We start from the raw sequence: 18,356 nt of genomic DNA, 5'->3' as shown, positions 1-18,356 counted from the left end.
GGGACGCCGAGAACTGGCAACTTAACTTCCGGCCTGTGCACAGGGGCGCAATCCCTCGTTCCCGCAATGAGCCAGGGAACGGCAGCCCGGGGATGCCTTCACCGAAGGACTCATGCCGAAGGAACGGGGACAGGAACCTGCCAAACCCCTGACCTCTGCACGGCCCTCCCGAATGGGGCAACCTTATCCAGGACATGCGTCCATGAACCCCTGACGTCGCAGGAGCGGCTTCCACACGATCCCGAGGACAGGAAACAACAAACTGAAGCAGGTAAGGGGAGGGGGCCTTTTAAGATTGAGCTTCTACGTCGTTTCCTGTTCTGGGGAGGCGGGGACACCCTCCTGGAGTGCCGTTGTGGAGGCGTTGGGGAAAATTAAAGCTTGTTTGGCTGTTAACCCTTGCTTTGTTACTGGAAAAAACGCATTAAAATGGAAAATTTGCCCAAAAAAATTGCTGTTTTGGCAGTTTTTATATATTTTTTTTGACTGTTAATCTGAGGGGTTAGGTTTTTATAGAGCAGACACCTAATATGTTTACTTTTTTAATTTATATTTTACACTATATTAGCTTTTGATAAAAAAATAAAATTTTTTTTTTAGTATTTCCATAGTCTAAGCGTCATTTCTTTTTATGTTTTATTGGCACTATTTTGGGGGGCATAGGACTTTTTAATCGCTTGCTAATACAATTTTTGTGATGTAAGGTGACAAAAAAACTCTTTTTGCACCATTTTATTTTTTGACAGTGTTCATCTGAGGAGTTAGGTCATGGGGTATTTTTATAGAGCAGATTCTTACGGACGCGGCGATACCTAATATGTGTTTTTGAAAACTTTTTTTTTGTTTTAGTTTTAGTGTCTCAAGTCTGAGAACCATAGTTTTTTTATCCGATTGTCAGTGGCTAAATTGGGGAAGGGGAACATAAATTTAGTACTCCATGGAAGTGTGGTACTCCCTGAAGAAACCAATAATGCAGAGGCCCGGATGATCGGGGCACGTGTCACACTGAGTAGTGGTGTCCTTCCGTATCCCCCTCCTGTGACACACTGCACCTTTTTTGGGTCCGTCCCTTCTTTCCAGTATGGGGGACCACACCTGGAAAGTGTTGGCCAGGGACGATCCGGGCGCCTCCAGTTCCCGGGGTACTCCGGCCTGCTCTTTCCCGGTCAGAAAAGATCAGGTCCTTGAGGACTGCCTCCTAGAACTGAAGGAATTTCCCTGTGTTGCCAGCGCTCCGGGACAGCACAAAAGAGTTGTACAAGGCAACCTGTACCAAATAAACCGCAACTTTTTTGTACCATGCCCGGCTTTTGCGCATGGCATTATATGGCTTGAGGACTTGATCAGAGAACTCCTCCCATATACCCATTGTAGTCGACAATACAATTGGGGCTTGAGGACCGTTGCCGCGGTACCTCGCACAAGGACAGGGGTGATGTCGTTACTGTGAATTGTGGACAGTACAAGGACATCCCTCTTGTCCTTATATCTGACCAGCAACAGGTTTCCACTGGTAAGGGCACGGGTCGCACCCCTGGGGATAGGTACCTGGAGGGGGTGGGTAGGGAGGCCTCGTTGATTTTTCCGCACGGTCCCACAAGCGGACGTGAATCTGGCGGCGAGGGACTGGAACAAGGGGATGCTAGTATAAAAGTTATCCACGTACAGGTGGTAACCCTTATCTAGCAGTGAGTGCATAAGGTTCCACACAAGTTTCCCGCTAACACCCAGAGTGGGGGGGGGGGGGGACATTCTGGGGGTTGAATACAGGAATCTCGCCCTTCATACACACAAAACTTGTAAGTGTACCCTGAGGTACTCTCACAAAGTTTGTACAGCTTCACGCCAAACCTCGCCCGCTTAGATGGAACATTCTGGCGGAAAAGGAGTCTCCCCTTGAAAGCAATGAGAGACTCATCAAACGCGACCTCCCTTTCAGGTACATAGGCCTGTACAAATTTGGCCCCAAAATGATCGATGACCGGCCTGATTTTGTACAGGCGGTCATTGGCAGGATCACCTTGGGGGGGTAATGCAGGTATTTCCGGATGGCCTCAAACCGGGAGCGTTTCATGGCCGTACTGTAAAATAATGCCTGACACTAGGTTTCTTGACTAGGCCCATGTGCTGCACGAGGCCCCAAAACATCCTCATCTCGGCTGCACTGACCAGAGTCCAGCCACCGGGCCTAGCCAAAAAGGAGCCCGGGTGTTGAGCAACAAACTGTTGGGCGTACAGGTTTGTTTGCTCCACCATTAGATTTACAAAGTGGTCACTGCAAAAAAGACTAAAGTAGTCGTATCCAGTGAAGCCCACATGTGGAAATCTGGATTCCTGGTTGGCCTACAAAATCAGGAATCACGGGCTCAAAACGCTCTGGGGTATACCAGACAAGTTCACCGGCAGGGGGCTCCGGTGGACTTAACTGGTGGGCCGGAAAACTAGTACGAGCCCCAGGGTCCCTAGCATGGCAGTCCCCTTGCTCCGCCTGGCGGCGTCGCCACCTTGGGGGCTCATCATCATCTCTAGATGAGGACGCACATGACAAAAGGAAAGTGGGGTCATCCTCTTCCTCACTGGCTCATTGGGGCTCTTGGACTCAGAGGCAAGCTGGGCGTATGCCTCCTCGACTGAGAACATCCGGCAGGCCATAGGGGAGTGGGTGTGCGTGCATGATAAACTTTATTTGGTGTGCATGTGTGTGGGGGCACGGGTGTTCGCGAACTTACCCTAAACAACCTAACAGAGAAAAATATATAAATATATATATATATATATATATATATATATATTTTATATATAAATATTAAAAAGGCTAAAATCGCTGATCAACCGTCCGAAGTTGATTAGCTGTGAGGTGTGCGATGCACTAAAAGTAGCCGAACGCTAAGAGCAGCACCCCTGGGGGGGGCGAGGGTCACACAGCTGTGCTGTGGCCCCCAGACACCCGATTTAGGGTGATGCAACAAAAATTGTTTTTCTCTTCTTCTCACTAACTTTCCCTGAAAATCCCTGCCTAAACCTAACCTTTCCCTAAATACCGGGGTGCTGGGGCACGGATGGGGTGCTGGCTGATGATCCCTGCACAGATGGGGGTGCTGGCTCTGAGATCCGATGCAGCGGTCCTCTCTCCTCGGCTCCCGGACTGAAAAGGAGGGAGAGAGGAGCGCTGCTGTAATTTTAACTGCCCGCCCCTGCAGCCGACCAATGAGAGGCGATCCTGAGAGGTGATGTCACCACCTCTCAGGATGGTGATTGGTGGTGTATTATCACACCACCGATCACCATCCTGTTCCGGGTTTTCAGAGACCCGAATAACCCGGAAACGCAGCAAACTGCAGGGGGGGTGCAATCATTGAGCAGGCACCTTGGGTCCTGTGATGACGACCCCCCCCCCCCACAGATATATATGTTCCTGCCACTTTGACATTACAATTGTTGTCTCGGTGTTAAAGAACTTTAGAGGAGTCCTAGAGGACCTCAGGGTGTTATACAGGACTTTTCAGGGCAAAAAAAAACAACAATTAGACTTACCGGTAATTCTAGAGAGCTAGATATATATTTTTTTTTAAATCTTATTTCTCTTTTTTTTTTTGGGATGGGAATAGTACGGGCCGTCATGGTGAATTCAAGGAAACGGAATTACCGGTAAGTCTAATTGCGGTTTTTCAGTTTCATCCACCATGACAGCCACAATGAGAGCTAACAAATGACTAAGTGGGTGGGGATATCGCCTGGAGAACCCTTCGGCCAAAAAGAGTCTAGTTAGAGTCCGGAAGACTAAGATGATAGTGTCTCACAAAGGTATTTACACTTGACCAGGTTGCAGCCTTACAGATCTGGTCAAGTGAGACACCTCCCTTCTCAGCCCAAGAGGCGGCAGTGGCCCTAGTGGAATGGGCTTTAATGACCCCAGGGCTTGATTTGCCCTGAATCAAATAGCAACACTCAATGGTGGATCTAATCCACCTAGCTATGGAGGATTTAGAGAGCTTTTTTCCCTTTATTTCTCTCTGAGAACTGTATTAGAAGATTATTATCCTTCCTGAATTTCTGGGTAGTCTCAAGATATTAAATGACTATCTCTGACATCAAATAGACATATTTTATCGTCTGCCCCTCTATCCTGGGACCTGGTAATGGAGGGTAGAAATATCTCCTGGTCAAGGTGGAAAGAGGAGACCACCTTAGGGAGGAACCCGGGATCGAGTTTTAAACGAATGTGATCCTCCTTGATCTGGAGATATGGTTCCCTGCAAGAAAGGGCCTGAAGTTCTCCGATACGCCTGGCTGAAGTTATAGTTATCAGGAAGGCTGTCTTTAGGGAAAGGTATTTTAAAGAAATGTCAGACAGCGGCACGAAGGGTGGTTTTGTTAAACCCTCTAGGACGGTGTTTAGGTCCCAAGTGGGAGCCCTAGATTTAAGAGTAGGTCTTAGACTGCTGCTCTGATGAATCTCCTGACCCACCTGTGATCGGCTAAGCTGGAGTCGTAGAAGGTACTAAGAGCAGATATTTGCTCCTTCAGGGTACTGGGTCTCAACCCTAATTCCAAAACGTTCTGAAGAAAATCTAATATTTTATTGATGGGAGGAGAGGAGGTGTCAGGGTGATCCACCCCTAACCAGGAACAATATCTTTTCCAGATTTTAAGATAGATGGAAGATGTAACCTTCTTCCTACTGGCTTTAAGTGTGAGGATTACTTTATCTGAAAGGCCTCTGCTTCTTAAGGTCTCACTCTCAGGATCCAAACAGCTAGTATAGATATGCCTGGGTCGGGATGTAGAAGAGGGACCTGTACTAGCATGTCTCTCTGAAATGGGATCTCCCAAGGATCCTCCAATGACAGCTGTTTCAGTGTGGAAAACCAGTTCCTTTTTGGCCATAGAGGAGCTATCGGGATCAGAGTGGTTGGTTCGCCTAGGAACTTCTGGATGACTCGAGGTATTAGAGGTATTGGAGGGAATGCGTACGCTAGTCTCCATTTCCAGCGTATTGATAGGGCGTCTATCGCCCAAGGTCTGTCCCTTGGATTCAGGGAGCAAGAGAGAGTGTTTCTTTTGGAAGCAAATAGATCTATTTCGGGATGACCCCATCTTTCGGATATCCTTTGAAAGATCCTCCTGTTCAGGGACCATTCCCCCGGATCTATTCTCTCTCTGCTCAGGTAGTCTGCCACTGTATTTTCGCATCCTTTCAAGTGAATAGCAGAGAGCGATAAGGTGTTTCTTTCTGCCCAAGCGAAGATTATTTTTGCCACTTCCCCTAGAAGGCTGGATCTTGTCCCTCCCTGGTGTCTTAGATATGCCACCGTGGTGGTGTTGTCGGACAGGATCTTTAGATGCCGATCTTTTAACAAACTCTTTTTGTTATGGCCTTGAGAACTGCGTATAGTTCTCTGAAGTTGGATGAATTTCTTTTGATGTCCTCTGGCCAGGTATCCTGAAAGAAATGGTCTATTTTGGCTCCCCAGCCCTCGAGACTTGCGTCCGTTATTACTTGAACTTCTGGATGGTTCCGCCAATCCAGTCCCTTGAGTAGTGTTCTCTTTTGTTTCCACCAGTTGAGATCTGATTTCACAGACTGTGGTATGCGAATCCGTCTGTCCAGGTCGCCCTGTCTTCCATTCCATTCCCTCAGGATCCAGCCCTGGGTTATTCTCGTGTGGCTCTGGGCCCATGGTACTGAGGGTAGGCAGGCGGTTAGATTTCCTAACAAGCTCATGGCCTCCCTGATGGAGCATCTGAGATTTCTGAAATTCCACGACCTTCTTTATCAGGATCTCTATTTTGTCCTGAGGAAGAAAGGTTTTTTAGTAAGGATGAGTCCAGTTCTGCCCCTAGGAACCTTATTCTTCTAGATGGAGTGAGTGTGGACTTTTTTTTGGTTATAATCCAACCGAGATGCGTTAGAGTATTTGAAAACCTGTGAGTTGCCAGTAGGTTCTCTTCTGTCCTGCCGAGAATAAGAAAGTCGTCGAGGTATGGAACGATCGTTATGCCTTCTCGGTGAAGATAACGCACCATCTCTACCACGAGTTTTGTAAAAATTCTGGGTGCAGAGGAGATGCCAAATGAAGAGCGACGTACTGGAAGTGATGGATCGAACCGTCTGAACCCTTTAGTGCAAACCGTAGGTACTTCTGAGAGAGCTGGTGAATAGGGATATGATAGTAGGCATCCTTGTGGTCAATTGACAACATAAATGCCCCCTTTTGGATTAGAGGAATTGTGGATGAGATGGTCTCCATTTTGAACCTCCTGTACATAATGGATCTATTTGATAGTTTTAGATTTATTATAGTCCAGAAAGACTGGTCTGACTTCTTTACCAGGAAGAGGTTGGAGTAGAATCCCTTTCTCTCTTCCTGTACTGGAACTCTTTGGATTACACCAAGACCTAGAAGATCTTGGGTGCCCTGCCATATCTTTAGTAAATCTGCCCTGTTTTGGGAAGAAATAAGGAATCTCTTTGGGGGGACTGATGTGAATTCTATCTTGTAACCCTGGGAGATGATATTTAGTGCCCAGGGGTTTGAGGTGATCTGTTCCCAAGAAGATAGGAAGCGCATCAGTCTGCCCCCTACCTTGGTGTCATTGCTGTTTGGTTTGTCTGTTCTGGGGATTGAGGATGAAGCCTCGCCCCCTTCCTCCTTTAGGGTAACTCCATCTTCCGGATTTTCCTTTGCCCCTATAGGATCTCTGTTGGGGTTGAAACCGACGAAAGGGCTTTCTTTTAGTCTCCTTATCCTCAGGAAAACCCTTTTTCTTATCTGCAGCCCTTTCTAAAATTTTGTCTAGAGTGGGTCCAAATACAAATTCTCCCGAGAATGGGATAGAACAGAGTTTGGATTTGGAGGCTTGTCACCTGACCAGGCCTTCATACATAGTGCCCGGCGGGGGCATTGGATAAAGCTGCTTCTTTTGCAGAGAAGCGGATCGATTCCGCTGAGGCATCGGCTAGAAATGCTGTGGTGGATCGGAGAAGCGTGATAGAATCGCGAATCTCCTCTCTAGAGGTTTTATTTTTTAGATATTCATCAAGCTCTCCTAGCCAGATGTACATAGCCCTGGCCACGGATGTTGCTGCTATGTTTGTTTTGACCCCAAACATCGCAGATTCCCAGGACTTTTTTAGCAGCCTGTATGCTTTTCGATCCATTGGATCGCCCAGCTGAGAGGAGTCCTCAAAAGGTAAAGCGGTTCTCTTTACCACCTTGGCCACTTGTATGTCAACCTTAGGTTTTTCATTAAATATCTTGCATTCCGTCTGGTCAAAGAAAAGCCTATTTCTAAACTCCTTAGGGACTCCTAGCCTCTTTTCTGGATCAGACCACTCTTCCAAAATCATTTCCCGTATATTTTCATTTATTGGGAAAACGATGGATGTTTTTGATCTAAGGCCCCCCCGAACATCTCATCCTGGACAGTCCGGGGTCTAGGGGGTGTCCTCAATTCCCATAATAGACCTGACAGCCCTTAGCAGTTCCTCCATTTCATCCGAAGAGAAGAAATATTTTTTATCCTCATCTAAAATTTCTCCCTCTGATAGAGGGTCCTCAGTATAAATTTGTCTAGACGAGACAGATGCCTCCTCCGCATCAGAGGAGGATATAACGGAGAGCTTGCGTTTTTTGGGAGGATTAGTAGTACTGCCGGGAGTCGACATAGAAGCCAAGGAAGACTTAATTTCATTTCTGTAACAATATTTGGTTGCTCTTCCTTCCAGATATCGGCTGTGCAAGACTTGCAAAGTCTTTTCTTATAATTCTCTGGTAACCTTTTGGAGCAGGCATTACACTTTAGTAACTTCACTTTAACTTTAGACTCTTTAGTACCCTGGAAGTGAGGGAACAACCAAATATACCGCAGTCAGCAATTAGGGGCAAGTGCTAACTTAACTACACAACCCCCCCAGGGGGGAACTCAGAGTACTGACGGCAGAGGGATCAGGACCTTCCTGGCGGGGAGTAGGTGTCTCTGACATCGTGGTGTTTGCAGGCAAATGCTGTCTGGAACCGCGATCTATTTAGCAGCCCCAGACTAGGGGTGGGCGATATGGCCTAAAATCTTTATTGCGATATAATTTTAAGCATGTGCGATATGCAATATATATTGCGATATATTGTTTTCTATATTTGGGGGGGCGTGTTTAAACTTTTTTTTACTTTTTATTTAATAACTATTAGTCTCCTTAAGGGCTAGAACGTAGAACCCTTGTCATATTCACCCTAACAGAGCTCTATTAGGGTGAATAGGACTTTACACTCTCCCTGCTGCCCTGTGCTTTGTGCACACAACAGCAGGGAGCTGATCCCCCTCCCCTAAACGGTGCCATCCACAGATCCCCCCCCTCCCCTAAACGGTGCCATCCACAGATCCCCCCCCTCCCCTAAACGGTGCCATCCACAGATCCCCCCCCTCCCCTAAACGGTGCCATCCACAGATCCCCCCCCTCCCCTAAACGGTGCCATCCACAGATCCCCCCCCTCCCCTAAACGGTGCCATCCACAGATCTCCCCCCCCTCCCCTAAACGGTGCCATCCACAGATCTCCCCCCCCTCCCCTAAACGGTGCCATCCACAGATCCCCCCCCCCTCCCCTAAACGGTGCCATCCACAGATCCCCCCCCCTCCCCTAAACGGTGCCATCCACAGATCCCCCCTCCCCTAAACGGTGCCATCCACAGATCCCCCCTCCCCTAAACGGTGCCATCCACAGATCCCCCCTCCCCTAAACGGTGCCATCCACAGATCCCCCCTCCCCTAAACTGTGCCATCCACAGATCCCCCCTCCCCTAAACTGTGCCATCCACAGATCCCCCCTCCCCTAAACTGTGCCATCCACAGATCCCCCCTCCCCTAAACTGTGCCATCCACAGATCCCCCCTCCCCTAAACGGTGCCATCCACAGATTTCCCCCCCCCCCCCCCCAAACGGTGCCATCCACAGATCCCCCCCCCCTCCCCTAAACGGTGCCATCCACAGATCCCACAAATCAAATTGGCTTCTCAGGAGATATATATGTTAAAGGCATCTCATTCAGTAGTACTGCCTATATATGCCTTTAACATATATATCTCCTGAGAAGCCAATTTGATTCTAAAGGGTTAATTTAATTCATCCTGTAATCTAAACTCTGTGTCATCTGTCCCTTCTCTTATCTCTCTGCTCCTTATCACTGCTGCAACAAGAGCCGACAGCCTCAGTGTGACCTGCTCTACAGTCTGACTCCCGGCTCTTCTAACTCAATGAATCGAATGAGTCACTGACTGAGTCGGATCTTTAGATTTTTGTGACTCATTCGATTCCTTTAGACTCCCTGACCCTGCACTACTCCGAGGACTCGCATCAGAGCTGCTACTGTGCTGTGCTGGCCGCGCCCCCTCAGCTCTGGTCGGTGATTGGTTGGTGGGCGGGGAGGGGCTGGCAGAAGCAGCTCTTCCACTGTAAGATCATATTACTGACTCCTCCCCAGTCCCTCCCTCAGGCTCCTGCTGCCAGCGTGAGGTGGTGAGCTGAGCGTCTCTGTCTGCAGTGTCTGTGTGCTGGGACTGAGAGCCGGTTCAAACAGATCGGATCATTCAAGTGAATCGACTCCTCCGGTTCACTGAACTGAATCGATTCAAATGAACGATTCGTTCATGAACCGGACATCACTAGTTACCGGAGCTAAGACCTAGTAAGGTATACAGTAAAGAGATCACCAATTAATAAAGTTAAAGTTACTGATTAGTTTTTAAATGTTCTACTGTCAGCGGCGTGGCCCTGTATGTTCTAACCCCCAGGCAAGCGTCCCTGTCACCATGGGAACGCCTGGGGGTTAGAATATACCATCGGATTTGAGTTTTCACGCGCTCACTGAGATCGTGAAAACTCAATGATTTACTGTCAGTCCCTCCCCTCCTCCTCTTTTGTCATTGGTGGTCAGCGGCAGCCGCGCACAGTGGGGAGGGAGGGACTCTCTCCTTCTCCACTGTGCCGGCTCAGGATCATATCGCGGTCCGGCGATATAGGCGATATGCTCAAAATCCATATCGTGGCACAAATTTATATCGCATATCGCCTATATCGTCTATATCGCCCACCCCTACCCCAGACGTCATAAAAGCTGCACTCTGGGCTGTCGGCGTGTGCCTGCGTCGCACTAAGGTCTGCATAGGTGCATGGGCGCGGCCCGCCTCCTAATGAATGTGCTCCATGCGCCACACCTACCCCCCTAGCCGGTCACGTGAAAGCGAGGAGGACGCCGAACGCAGCACCCGAACCTCTGTGTGAAGCCGGCACCCCAGACTGCTTCCCGCAGAGAGGAAGGAGGTCTCAAGGTAAGGGAGGACCGCATGCCCCAGCATAGGCCGGGACAAGGGTCCTTGATGCTCCATGCTGTCCAGCCTTAGCCCCTGCCGTGGGAGGACAGCAGGAGATTCCTGTAGAAAAAAAAATCCTGAATGGGATACTTCAACCGTCCCGACCAGAGGACTCTCTCCACATGTTGGCCCCTGTAGGGGCAGGAAAGCACTGAGGTGGTGGAGGGGTAGGGAGGAATTTAAACTCTCTTCATGTGTTCCTGCCCCTACAGAGGTCAAGAGTCAATCTCATTGTGGCCATCATGGTGGATGAAATGGAAAAAATCCATATTAACTGGACTATGTGCGTGCATCCATGACAACATCACGGAGCTGGTAGATGTTAGAGACCGTGCGCGTTCCTCCACCTTCCCTTTGAGGATGCCCCAGAGATGCTGAATAGGGTTTAGGTCTGGAGAAATGCTTGGCCAGTTCAGCACCTTTACCTTCAGTTTCTTTAGCAAGGCAGTGGTCATTTGCACCTAGACCCTCCGCTGCTCTGCCTCTTTAACACACGAGTTAAACTGACATGGCCCGCGCTGCCATGTTCTCCTCAGCAGCACAGGGGAGGAGGCAGTCCCCCCCTGTATCGACGCTGCCACCAATGGACTGATAGCAGGGAGGGGAGGGGGGGGCGCTTCGCCACCAATAAATATAGTGTATGCCTGAATACAAACACAGGCAGCCTCTATGACTGCGCGCTGCGATCAGCCGCTATTAACCCGTCAGTATTATAAAGTATAATCATTGGTGGCGCAGTTCCCAAACCCCCCCCCTTAACCACAGTAATATAAAGTAGAATCATTGGTGGCGCAGTGCACCCCCAACCCCCCCAGTATTATAACTATTATAATCATTGGTGGTAGTGGCCACAGGGTCCTGTCCTCATTGGTGGTGCAGTGGCAGCTTCTGACCGGAGCCCCAGCAGTGTAAGGCTACTTTCACACTTGCGTTCGGAGCGGATCCGTCTGGTGTCTGCACAGACGGATCCGCTCCTATAACGCAAACGATGGGATCCGTTCAGAACGGATCCGTCTGCATTATATTTCAGAAAAAATTCTAAGTGTAAAAGTTAGTCAGACGGATCCGTTTGAAATTGCACCATATTGTGTCAACTTCAAACGGATCCGTCCCCACTGACTTACATTGTAAGTCTGGACGGATCCGTTTGGCTCCGCACGGCAAGGCGGACACCCGTACGCTGCAAGCTGCGTTCGGGTGTCCGCCTGCTGAGCGGAACGGAGGCCAAACGGTGCCAGACTGAAGCCCTGGCTGCCATAGACGGCTCCCTGCTGCTGTGTGCACTATGCACAGAGCAGCAAGGAGAGTGTGAAGTCCTATTCACCCTAATAGATATCTATTAGGGTGAATAGGACAAGGGATGAAAAGATCCCACGTTCTAGCCCCTAAAGGGGAAAAAATAATATATATTAGGTTTAAATCACCCCCTTTCACAATTTTGCATATAAAATATATAAACAATAAATATTACATATCTCCACACTAAAAAAAGTGCGAACTGTTAAAATATTAAAAAATCTCCTATGTGGTGAACGTCGTAACAGAAAAAAAAAAAAGCTTGCAATTTGCCATTTTTTTGTGACCTTGTTCCAACAAAAATTAGGATCGGACTGTTCTATTATGGTCTAGACGTTCCATAAAAAGTGGAATGCACGCGGCTTTTTTGGTGTTTTATTTTTTTCACGTGGTATCGAGTATCGCAATACTTTATGGGATCGACATGGTCAAAATTTTGGTATCGTGACAACCCTAGGTAAGACATGTCTTTTATTATACCGTAATTACATGTAGCTTAAATTTGGCGACTAAAATGTTAATTTGGCTCCTAAATTTTTTAGGTTAGGAGCCAATGGCTCCTTGATATTTTTTTTTTTTTAGCCTGGAGCCCTGTTGGAGGTGTTTGGGGTTGTTAGGAGGCCCAGTTTCCGAAGGGAGGGGATCATGCTCTGCTTCAGTATGTCACAGTACATGTGGGCATTCATGGTTCCCTCAATGAACTGTAGCTCCCCATAGCCAGCAGCACTCACACAGTCCCAAACCACATGGCCCGGAAGTGACGTGGCCGCACCGGAATCAGCTGGAAGAGGCCGTGTGTGTGAGGGTGTGTGTGGATCTGCGCAAGCGCAGATCCACTGGATTCGTAAAGATAAATGCACCGCCGCGGGAGAAGCATCTACTTCATTTGCATGTGCGAAACCGTACACCGCGTGTGCGCACTCAGGTAGATTTTTCAGTGCAAAATGTTCCATCCAATCTCCCTACCCCTGAGTGCGCACGCACGGACACATCTGGAGCAGTTCAGCCTCAAGACATAGCAGAGCTGAGTGCAGGATATTGGGGTGGTGGGGTCACCACATAGAGCTGAGTGCGGTCCCTGAGTGCGCACGTGCGGTGTATGGTTTTGTGCATGCAAATGAAGTAGGTACTTCTCCCGCGGCGGTGCAATTATTTTTACGATTTGCACTTGCATAGATCCACACAGACCCTCCAACTGATTCCGATGCGGCTGCATCACTTCGGGGGTATAGCATTCTATCAAGGTATAGGAATCTGGCAGAAAACCGGCAACTGTTCCGGATTGTTGGCCGGAGAGAAAAATGCAGCATGCTGCGTTTTTTTTTCTCCATCCAACTACCGTAAAAGGACTGAACTGAAGACATCCTGAACGGATTTCTTTTCATTCAGAATGCATTAGGATAAAACTGATCCTTTTTTTCCGGTATTGAGCCCCTAGGACGGAACTCAATACCGGAAAACTTTGACGCAAGTGTGAAAATACCCTTAATCATCGATTGGCACCATGGAGTATGGTCTCCCCGTGTTTGGAGTGTGGGAGGAAAAAACCCACGCAAAGACCTACTGATAGGGACCTTAGATTGTGAGCCCCATTGGGGACAGCTTAATACCGACGTCGGTAAAGCATTATATTTAATTGGGTCCGTTAGGTGCTGTTCATTTCCTTTACGAGATGGATCTAGCACTGCGTATCACGGATGCGGACACATTCACTTGAATGGGTCTGCAATCCGGAAGATCCAGAGCAGAGACAGAGAGGAAGGCCACAGTAGCACTACAGAGCTCTTCCGTGGCATTTCGGTCCAAGTACTGTAGTTGCCAGAACTACAAAGTTGATAATTGCAGCAGTGTTCCTACTGAAGTGAATGAGAGTGGCGCTGCACTTACCAGCTCCATGCACTGGACAATCGAATTGTGAAGTTACAGCACAAATGATACTGCAGAACAGCTGATCATGGGGTTATACGGTGATTGACACCCACCATTGAGATACTGATAGCCTATCCTGGGGATACACCATCAATATAAAAAGCATTAAAGGGAACCTGTCACTGGGATTTTGTGCATAGAGCTGAGGACATGGGCTGCTAGCTGGCCGCTAACACATCCACAATATCCAGTCCCCATAGCTCTGTGTGCTTTTATTGTGTAAAAAGAAAATATTTGATACATATGCAAATTAACCTGAGATGTGTCCTGTCCCGGAGATGAGTCAGGAACAGGATTCATCTCAGGTTAATTTGCATATGTACCAAATTGTTTTTTTTACACAATAAAAGCACACAGAGCTATGGGGACTGGGTATTGTGGATGTGCTAGCGCGCCATCTAGCAACCCATGTCCTCAGCTCCATACACAAAATCCCGGTGACAGGTTCCCTTTAAGGCCAGACACAGACAAACGAGTTCAATGCCATAAACTCGCAGCGGGTGGCAGTCATAGCTCCCATTCTGACCTCTGCTAATCTGACAGGACTGCACGGCATAAAACCTCATGCAAACTGTCTGCAAATTGCGGATCCACAAAACACAGATTCCAGCTGGGTGCCTCTCGCTTTTTTACCTTCTGCAGTCCCCAAAATATATTACAAATGCATATTCTTGTCCAAAAAACAGACAAGAACAGGATATGGTCTAATTTACTAAACTGAAACAACAGCATTATGTTAAAGGTTAACTGTCATTTTGTATTTTATTTGCTAGTTTATTAGAGCTATGCATGAATACCTGAGTTAGGCTACTTTCACACTAGCGTTCGGAGCGGATCCGTCTGATGTTTCATGAGACGGATCGGCTCCGATAATGCAGACGTTTGCATCCGTTCAGAACGGATCCGTCTGCATTATAACTTAGAAAAATTTCTACGTCTGAAAGTAGCCTGAGCGGATCCGTTCAGACTTTACATTGAAAGTCAATGGGGGACGGATCCGCTTGAAGATTGAGCCATATGGTGTCATCTTCAAGCGGATCCGTCCCCCTTGACTTACATTGTAAGTCTGGACGGATCCGCTCGCCTCCGCACGGCCAGGCAGACACCCGAACGCTGCAAGCAGCGTTCAGGTGTCCGCTCACTGAGCGGAGCGGAGGCTGAGCGCTGGCAGGCGGATGCATTCTCAGTGGATCCGCCTCCACTGAGAATGCATTAGGGCCAGACGGATGCGTTCGGGGCCGCTCGTGAGCCCCTTCAAACGGAGCTCACGAGCGGACACCTGAACGCAGGTGTGAAAGTAGCCTTAGTCTGTCAATGATTGTCGAAAGATCTGTAAATACCTTATAACAACAGCTTTTATTAATGTCCCCTGTCCCTTAAAAGACCGTTGCTATGGCTCATCTGTCTCCGGCTAGGAAGACAGAGGGGCGGTCCTTCACACTGCATGCTTGCATTAGGCTTCAGAGTGAGGAGGCGTGTCTCTCAGTAATCCAATCTGATTGGCTGGCAGGCTAGCAAGTTAGTATGTGACCTGAGGGAATGAAGTTTTGGCCTCAGAGAACTGGCAGAAGAGCCATCTTGAGAAGATCCTCATAATGTAGGATTCAAAACAGCCGTAACTAAGGGAAAAACTCAAGGAAAACAGTGGTAAGTGAAGAAACTAAAGATTGCTTTATGCATAATGCTGCTGCAGCCGTAACATATGCTAAAATAGATTTTTTGACGAAAATATGAGTTATCCTTTAAGATCCCAGGACTTTCAAGAACACAGCATTATAAATCAGTATAATTCTGTGTGATCCTGTCAGAGGAACAGAGGTCAGCACGGAAAATCACATTGACAAGCAGTTTCTCGAAATAAACTCATTTGTATATGTCGGGCCTAAAGCACACTTCATCTCTGCATTTCAAAAGCTGTGACTCATTTTTTGTTAACCTAGCAGTATGAGGGATATTACAGTGGGAAAGAAGGGATGCGGAGCTAGAAGGGGGTTAAGACAATTCTTGTTCGTTTAGTTGGTTTAGGCTACTTTCACACTAGCGTTTTTGCTGGATCTGGTGGGATTCAACAAAAACGCTTCCGTTACTGATAATACAACCATCTGCATCCGTTATGAACAGATCTGGTTGTATTATCTTTAACACTGTCAAAACGGAAAGTCAATGGAGGACGGATCAGTTTTCTATTGTGTCAGAGAAAACTGATCCGTCCCCATCGACTTGCGTTGGGGGACAGCATGTTGCGGTTTGCTCTCCGGTCTGGGAACGCAAATAAACGGAACGCATGTTGGAGCATTCCATTCAGTTTTGTCCCCATTGACAATGAATGGGGCCAAAACAGAAGCGTTTTTTCCGGTATTGAGCCCCTATGAAGGAACTCAATACCGGAAAACTAAAACGCTAGTGTGAAAGTACCCTTACCTATACAGCTTATATTCAATTTTTGTATTCTGGTATAGGAACACATACTAGAGAGAAGCACTGCTTATGACAAAAGGCAGACCTTACTGACTATAAGGTGGGCCATCAGATTTCTATTATGTTTTCCATCATATTGTCAGACAAAATATTTATGCCTTCTTTTTTGCAAGACGTCCTAATGTGAATGTAGCTTAACATGAACATTACTAATCCTAAGGCCTCTTTCACACTACAGTATGTCGATTTCAGTGTTTTGCGGTCCGTTTTTAACGGATCCGTTTAGTTTCCGTTGTGTTTCCGTTTTTCCGTATGGCATATACAGTAATTACACAGAAAAAATTGGGCTGGGCATAACATTTTCAATAGATGGTTCAGGAAAAAAAGAACGGATACGGAAGACATACGGATGCATTTCCGTATGTGTTCCGTTTTTTTTGCAGACCCATTGACTTTAATGGAGCCACGGAACGTGATTTGCGGCCAACTATAGGATATGTTCTATCTTTGAACGGAAAAACGGAAATACGGAAACTGAATGCATACGGAACACTCCGTTTTTTTTTGCTGAACCATTGAAATAATTGGTTCCGTATACAAAACGCAAAAAACAGACTGCAAAACGAAAAAAGAAAAAAAACGGTAGTGTGAAAGAGGCCTTATGCTCAGGTGGACGTTTGGATTCGTTTCTGCAAAACCCAGCTATATCTGAACCTCGATATGGTCTCCAAATCAGACAGAAAACCCAGAATGGCGCAGGATGCAGAGTGAAGTGAATAACTCACTGGAAAGGTTCTGTGCACTATGCAGGTGCCTTCCAGGTACCACCAATGTGTGCCCTGTGGAAAGAAGGTTCAAAGCATACGAAGGAAACCCTGACATTGTGGCTTCTCAAAGCAGAAGACATTGACAAAGGAACCTTTTAAAACTATGGCAGCGGTCAATGAACTCTAAAGCCTGGACCTACTTCTGTGCAAAGGAAATAGAAAGTACAACATAAACAGTTTTAGTATTTTTGCTGAATAGGAGACCAGGACACACAAGGTGAAGGCAAAGCAGCTTGTTTTTGTTTTTTTAACACAATATAATATTTACAAAAGATCCACAATATAACACAGCACAAATTACCTGTCAAATGCTGCCTCATCTTCTCCCCCCTCTCGTCCGTTCCCGCTACTCCTCTGCCAGGCATTTTAACAACGAACCGTTCAGCTTGTAAGATCCCTATCCCCTATCCCTTTTCCCCCTCAGCGTTCTCCCTTCCGGCCGCTTCTCCGCGCGCGATTCTGCTTGGCGGGAAGTTTTTAGTTGCACACTTTCCCCTGACGCAGGCGAGCGGCCCAGCGGTCACGTGCTAATCGACGTATTCAAGCAACCAATGAAAGGGACGCTTGGAGCGATTCTGCAGTAAGATTGGTGACAGCTGCGGGCGCGCTCATTGGCTGTTCTCTGGCGGCGGAAATCTTTCTGTTGACCATAGGAGACATTCCTATATTTACCTTGAGGCGAATTGGGTGCTGCCTCAGGTGCTGAATGGGTTTGGATTCGCGATATTCTCGACTTTTTACTGCAGTGTGAACCACAATAAGAATGGTTCAGTTCTGCACCTGTGACAAGGTGTCCCCAAAGCTGAGGACGCCCACTGTGCAGGCGCAGTCACTACTCCAGTAGGGGAACCAGATCCTCTGTGCTTTCTGCTACTCTAATTGTCAGGTACTGTCAATCAAGCAGCAGGGGGCGTGTCCTCAGTTTTGGGGACTCCCAGTTGCAGATGCCAAAACTCTGCCTGATGAGACTAATCGTTTCGCAGAATATAGTCATGAGGGCAGTGGCGTTATTGCTGCACCCAGTAGAGAGCACTTGCATGTTGATTCCATGTACCCACTAGGACATTTTAGCAGTAGCGCACATTTGTGAGTGTCTTTGCTAAAAGTTTTATTGTGCTTTCATGTGGCAGGTATGTCACTTATTTGTAGCTGTGAATTTTCATCTAGATGACAGTTACCCCTTAGTGACCAGCCTGTATTGGGCCAGAGCTATAACTTTTTTATTTTTCCGTCTATATAGCTGTATGAGGGCTTCTTTTTTTGTGGGACAAGTTGTGGTTTTTATTGGCGTCATTGTGGGTTATACATAATTTCCTGATTAAAGGGGTTGTCCGGATTTAGAGCTGAACCCAGACATACCCATAATTTCAATGAAAATAGAAATGGAGGGGCACTCAAATATCAAGGAGCCTAGGGTAGCAAATATATGAACAATATTGTTTATTAAACACTAATAAAATAGAATCAACTGGAGCATCATAAAATGACATATAATAAAATGACAAAATAAACGAAATTAA

General features: G+C 47.3%; 1 protein-coding gene across 1 annotated transcript in view; it reads right to left on the bottom strand.

Annotated features, from left to right (window-relative positions):
- The window catches only part of LOC120990938 (chromatin assembly factor 1 subunit A-B-like), a 147,526-nt gene extending 130,222 nt beyond the window's left edge, over positions 1 to 17,304 (bottom strand). The window contains exon 1 of the mRNA XM_040419830.1: positions 17,138 to 17,304. Coding sequence (XP_040275764.1) covers positions 17,138 to 17,201 — 64 coding nt within the window. The 5' untranslated portion in view covers positions 17,202 to 17,304. The remainder of the gene's footprint in view (positions 1 to 17,137) is intronic.
- Between the last annotated feature and the right edge of the window lie 1,052 nt (positions 17,305 to 18,356).

The sequence above is a fragment of the Bufo bufo genome, chromosome 2 (assembly GCF_905171765.1).
Source record: "Bufo bufo chromosome 2, aBufBuf1.1, whole genome shotgun sequence".
Lineage (NCBI taxonomy): Eukaryota > Metazoa > Chordata > Amphibia > Anura > Bufonidae > Bufo > Bufo bufo.
Note: the sequence above shows the minus strand (reverse complement) of the source record. Positions and strands in the feature narration are given on the sequence as shown.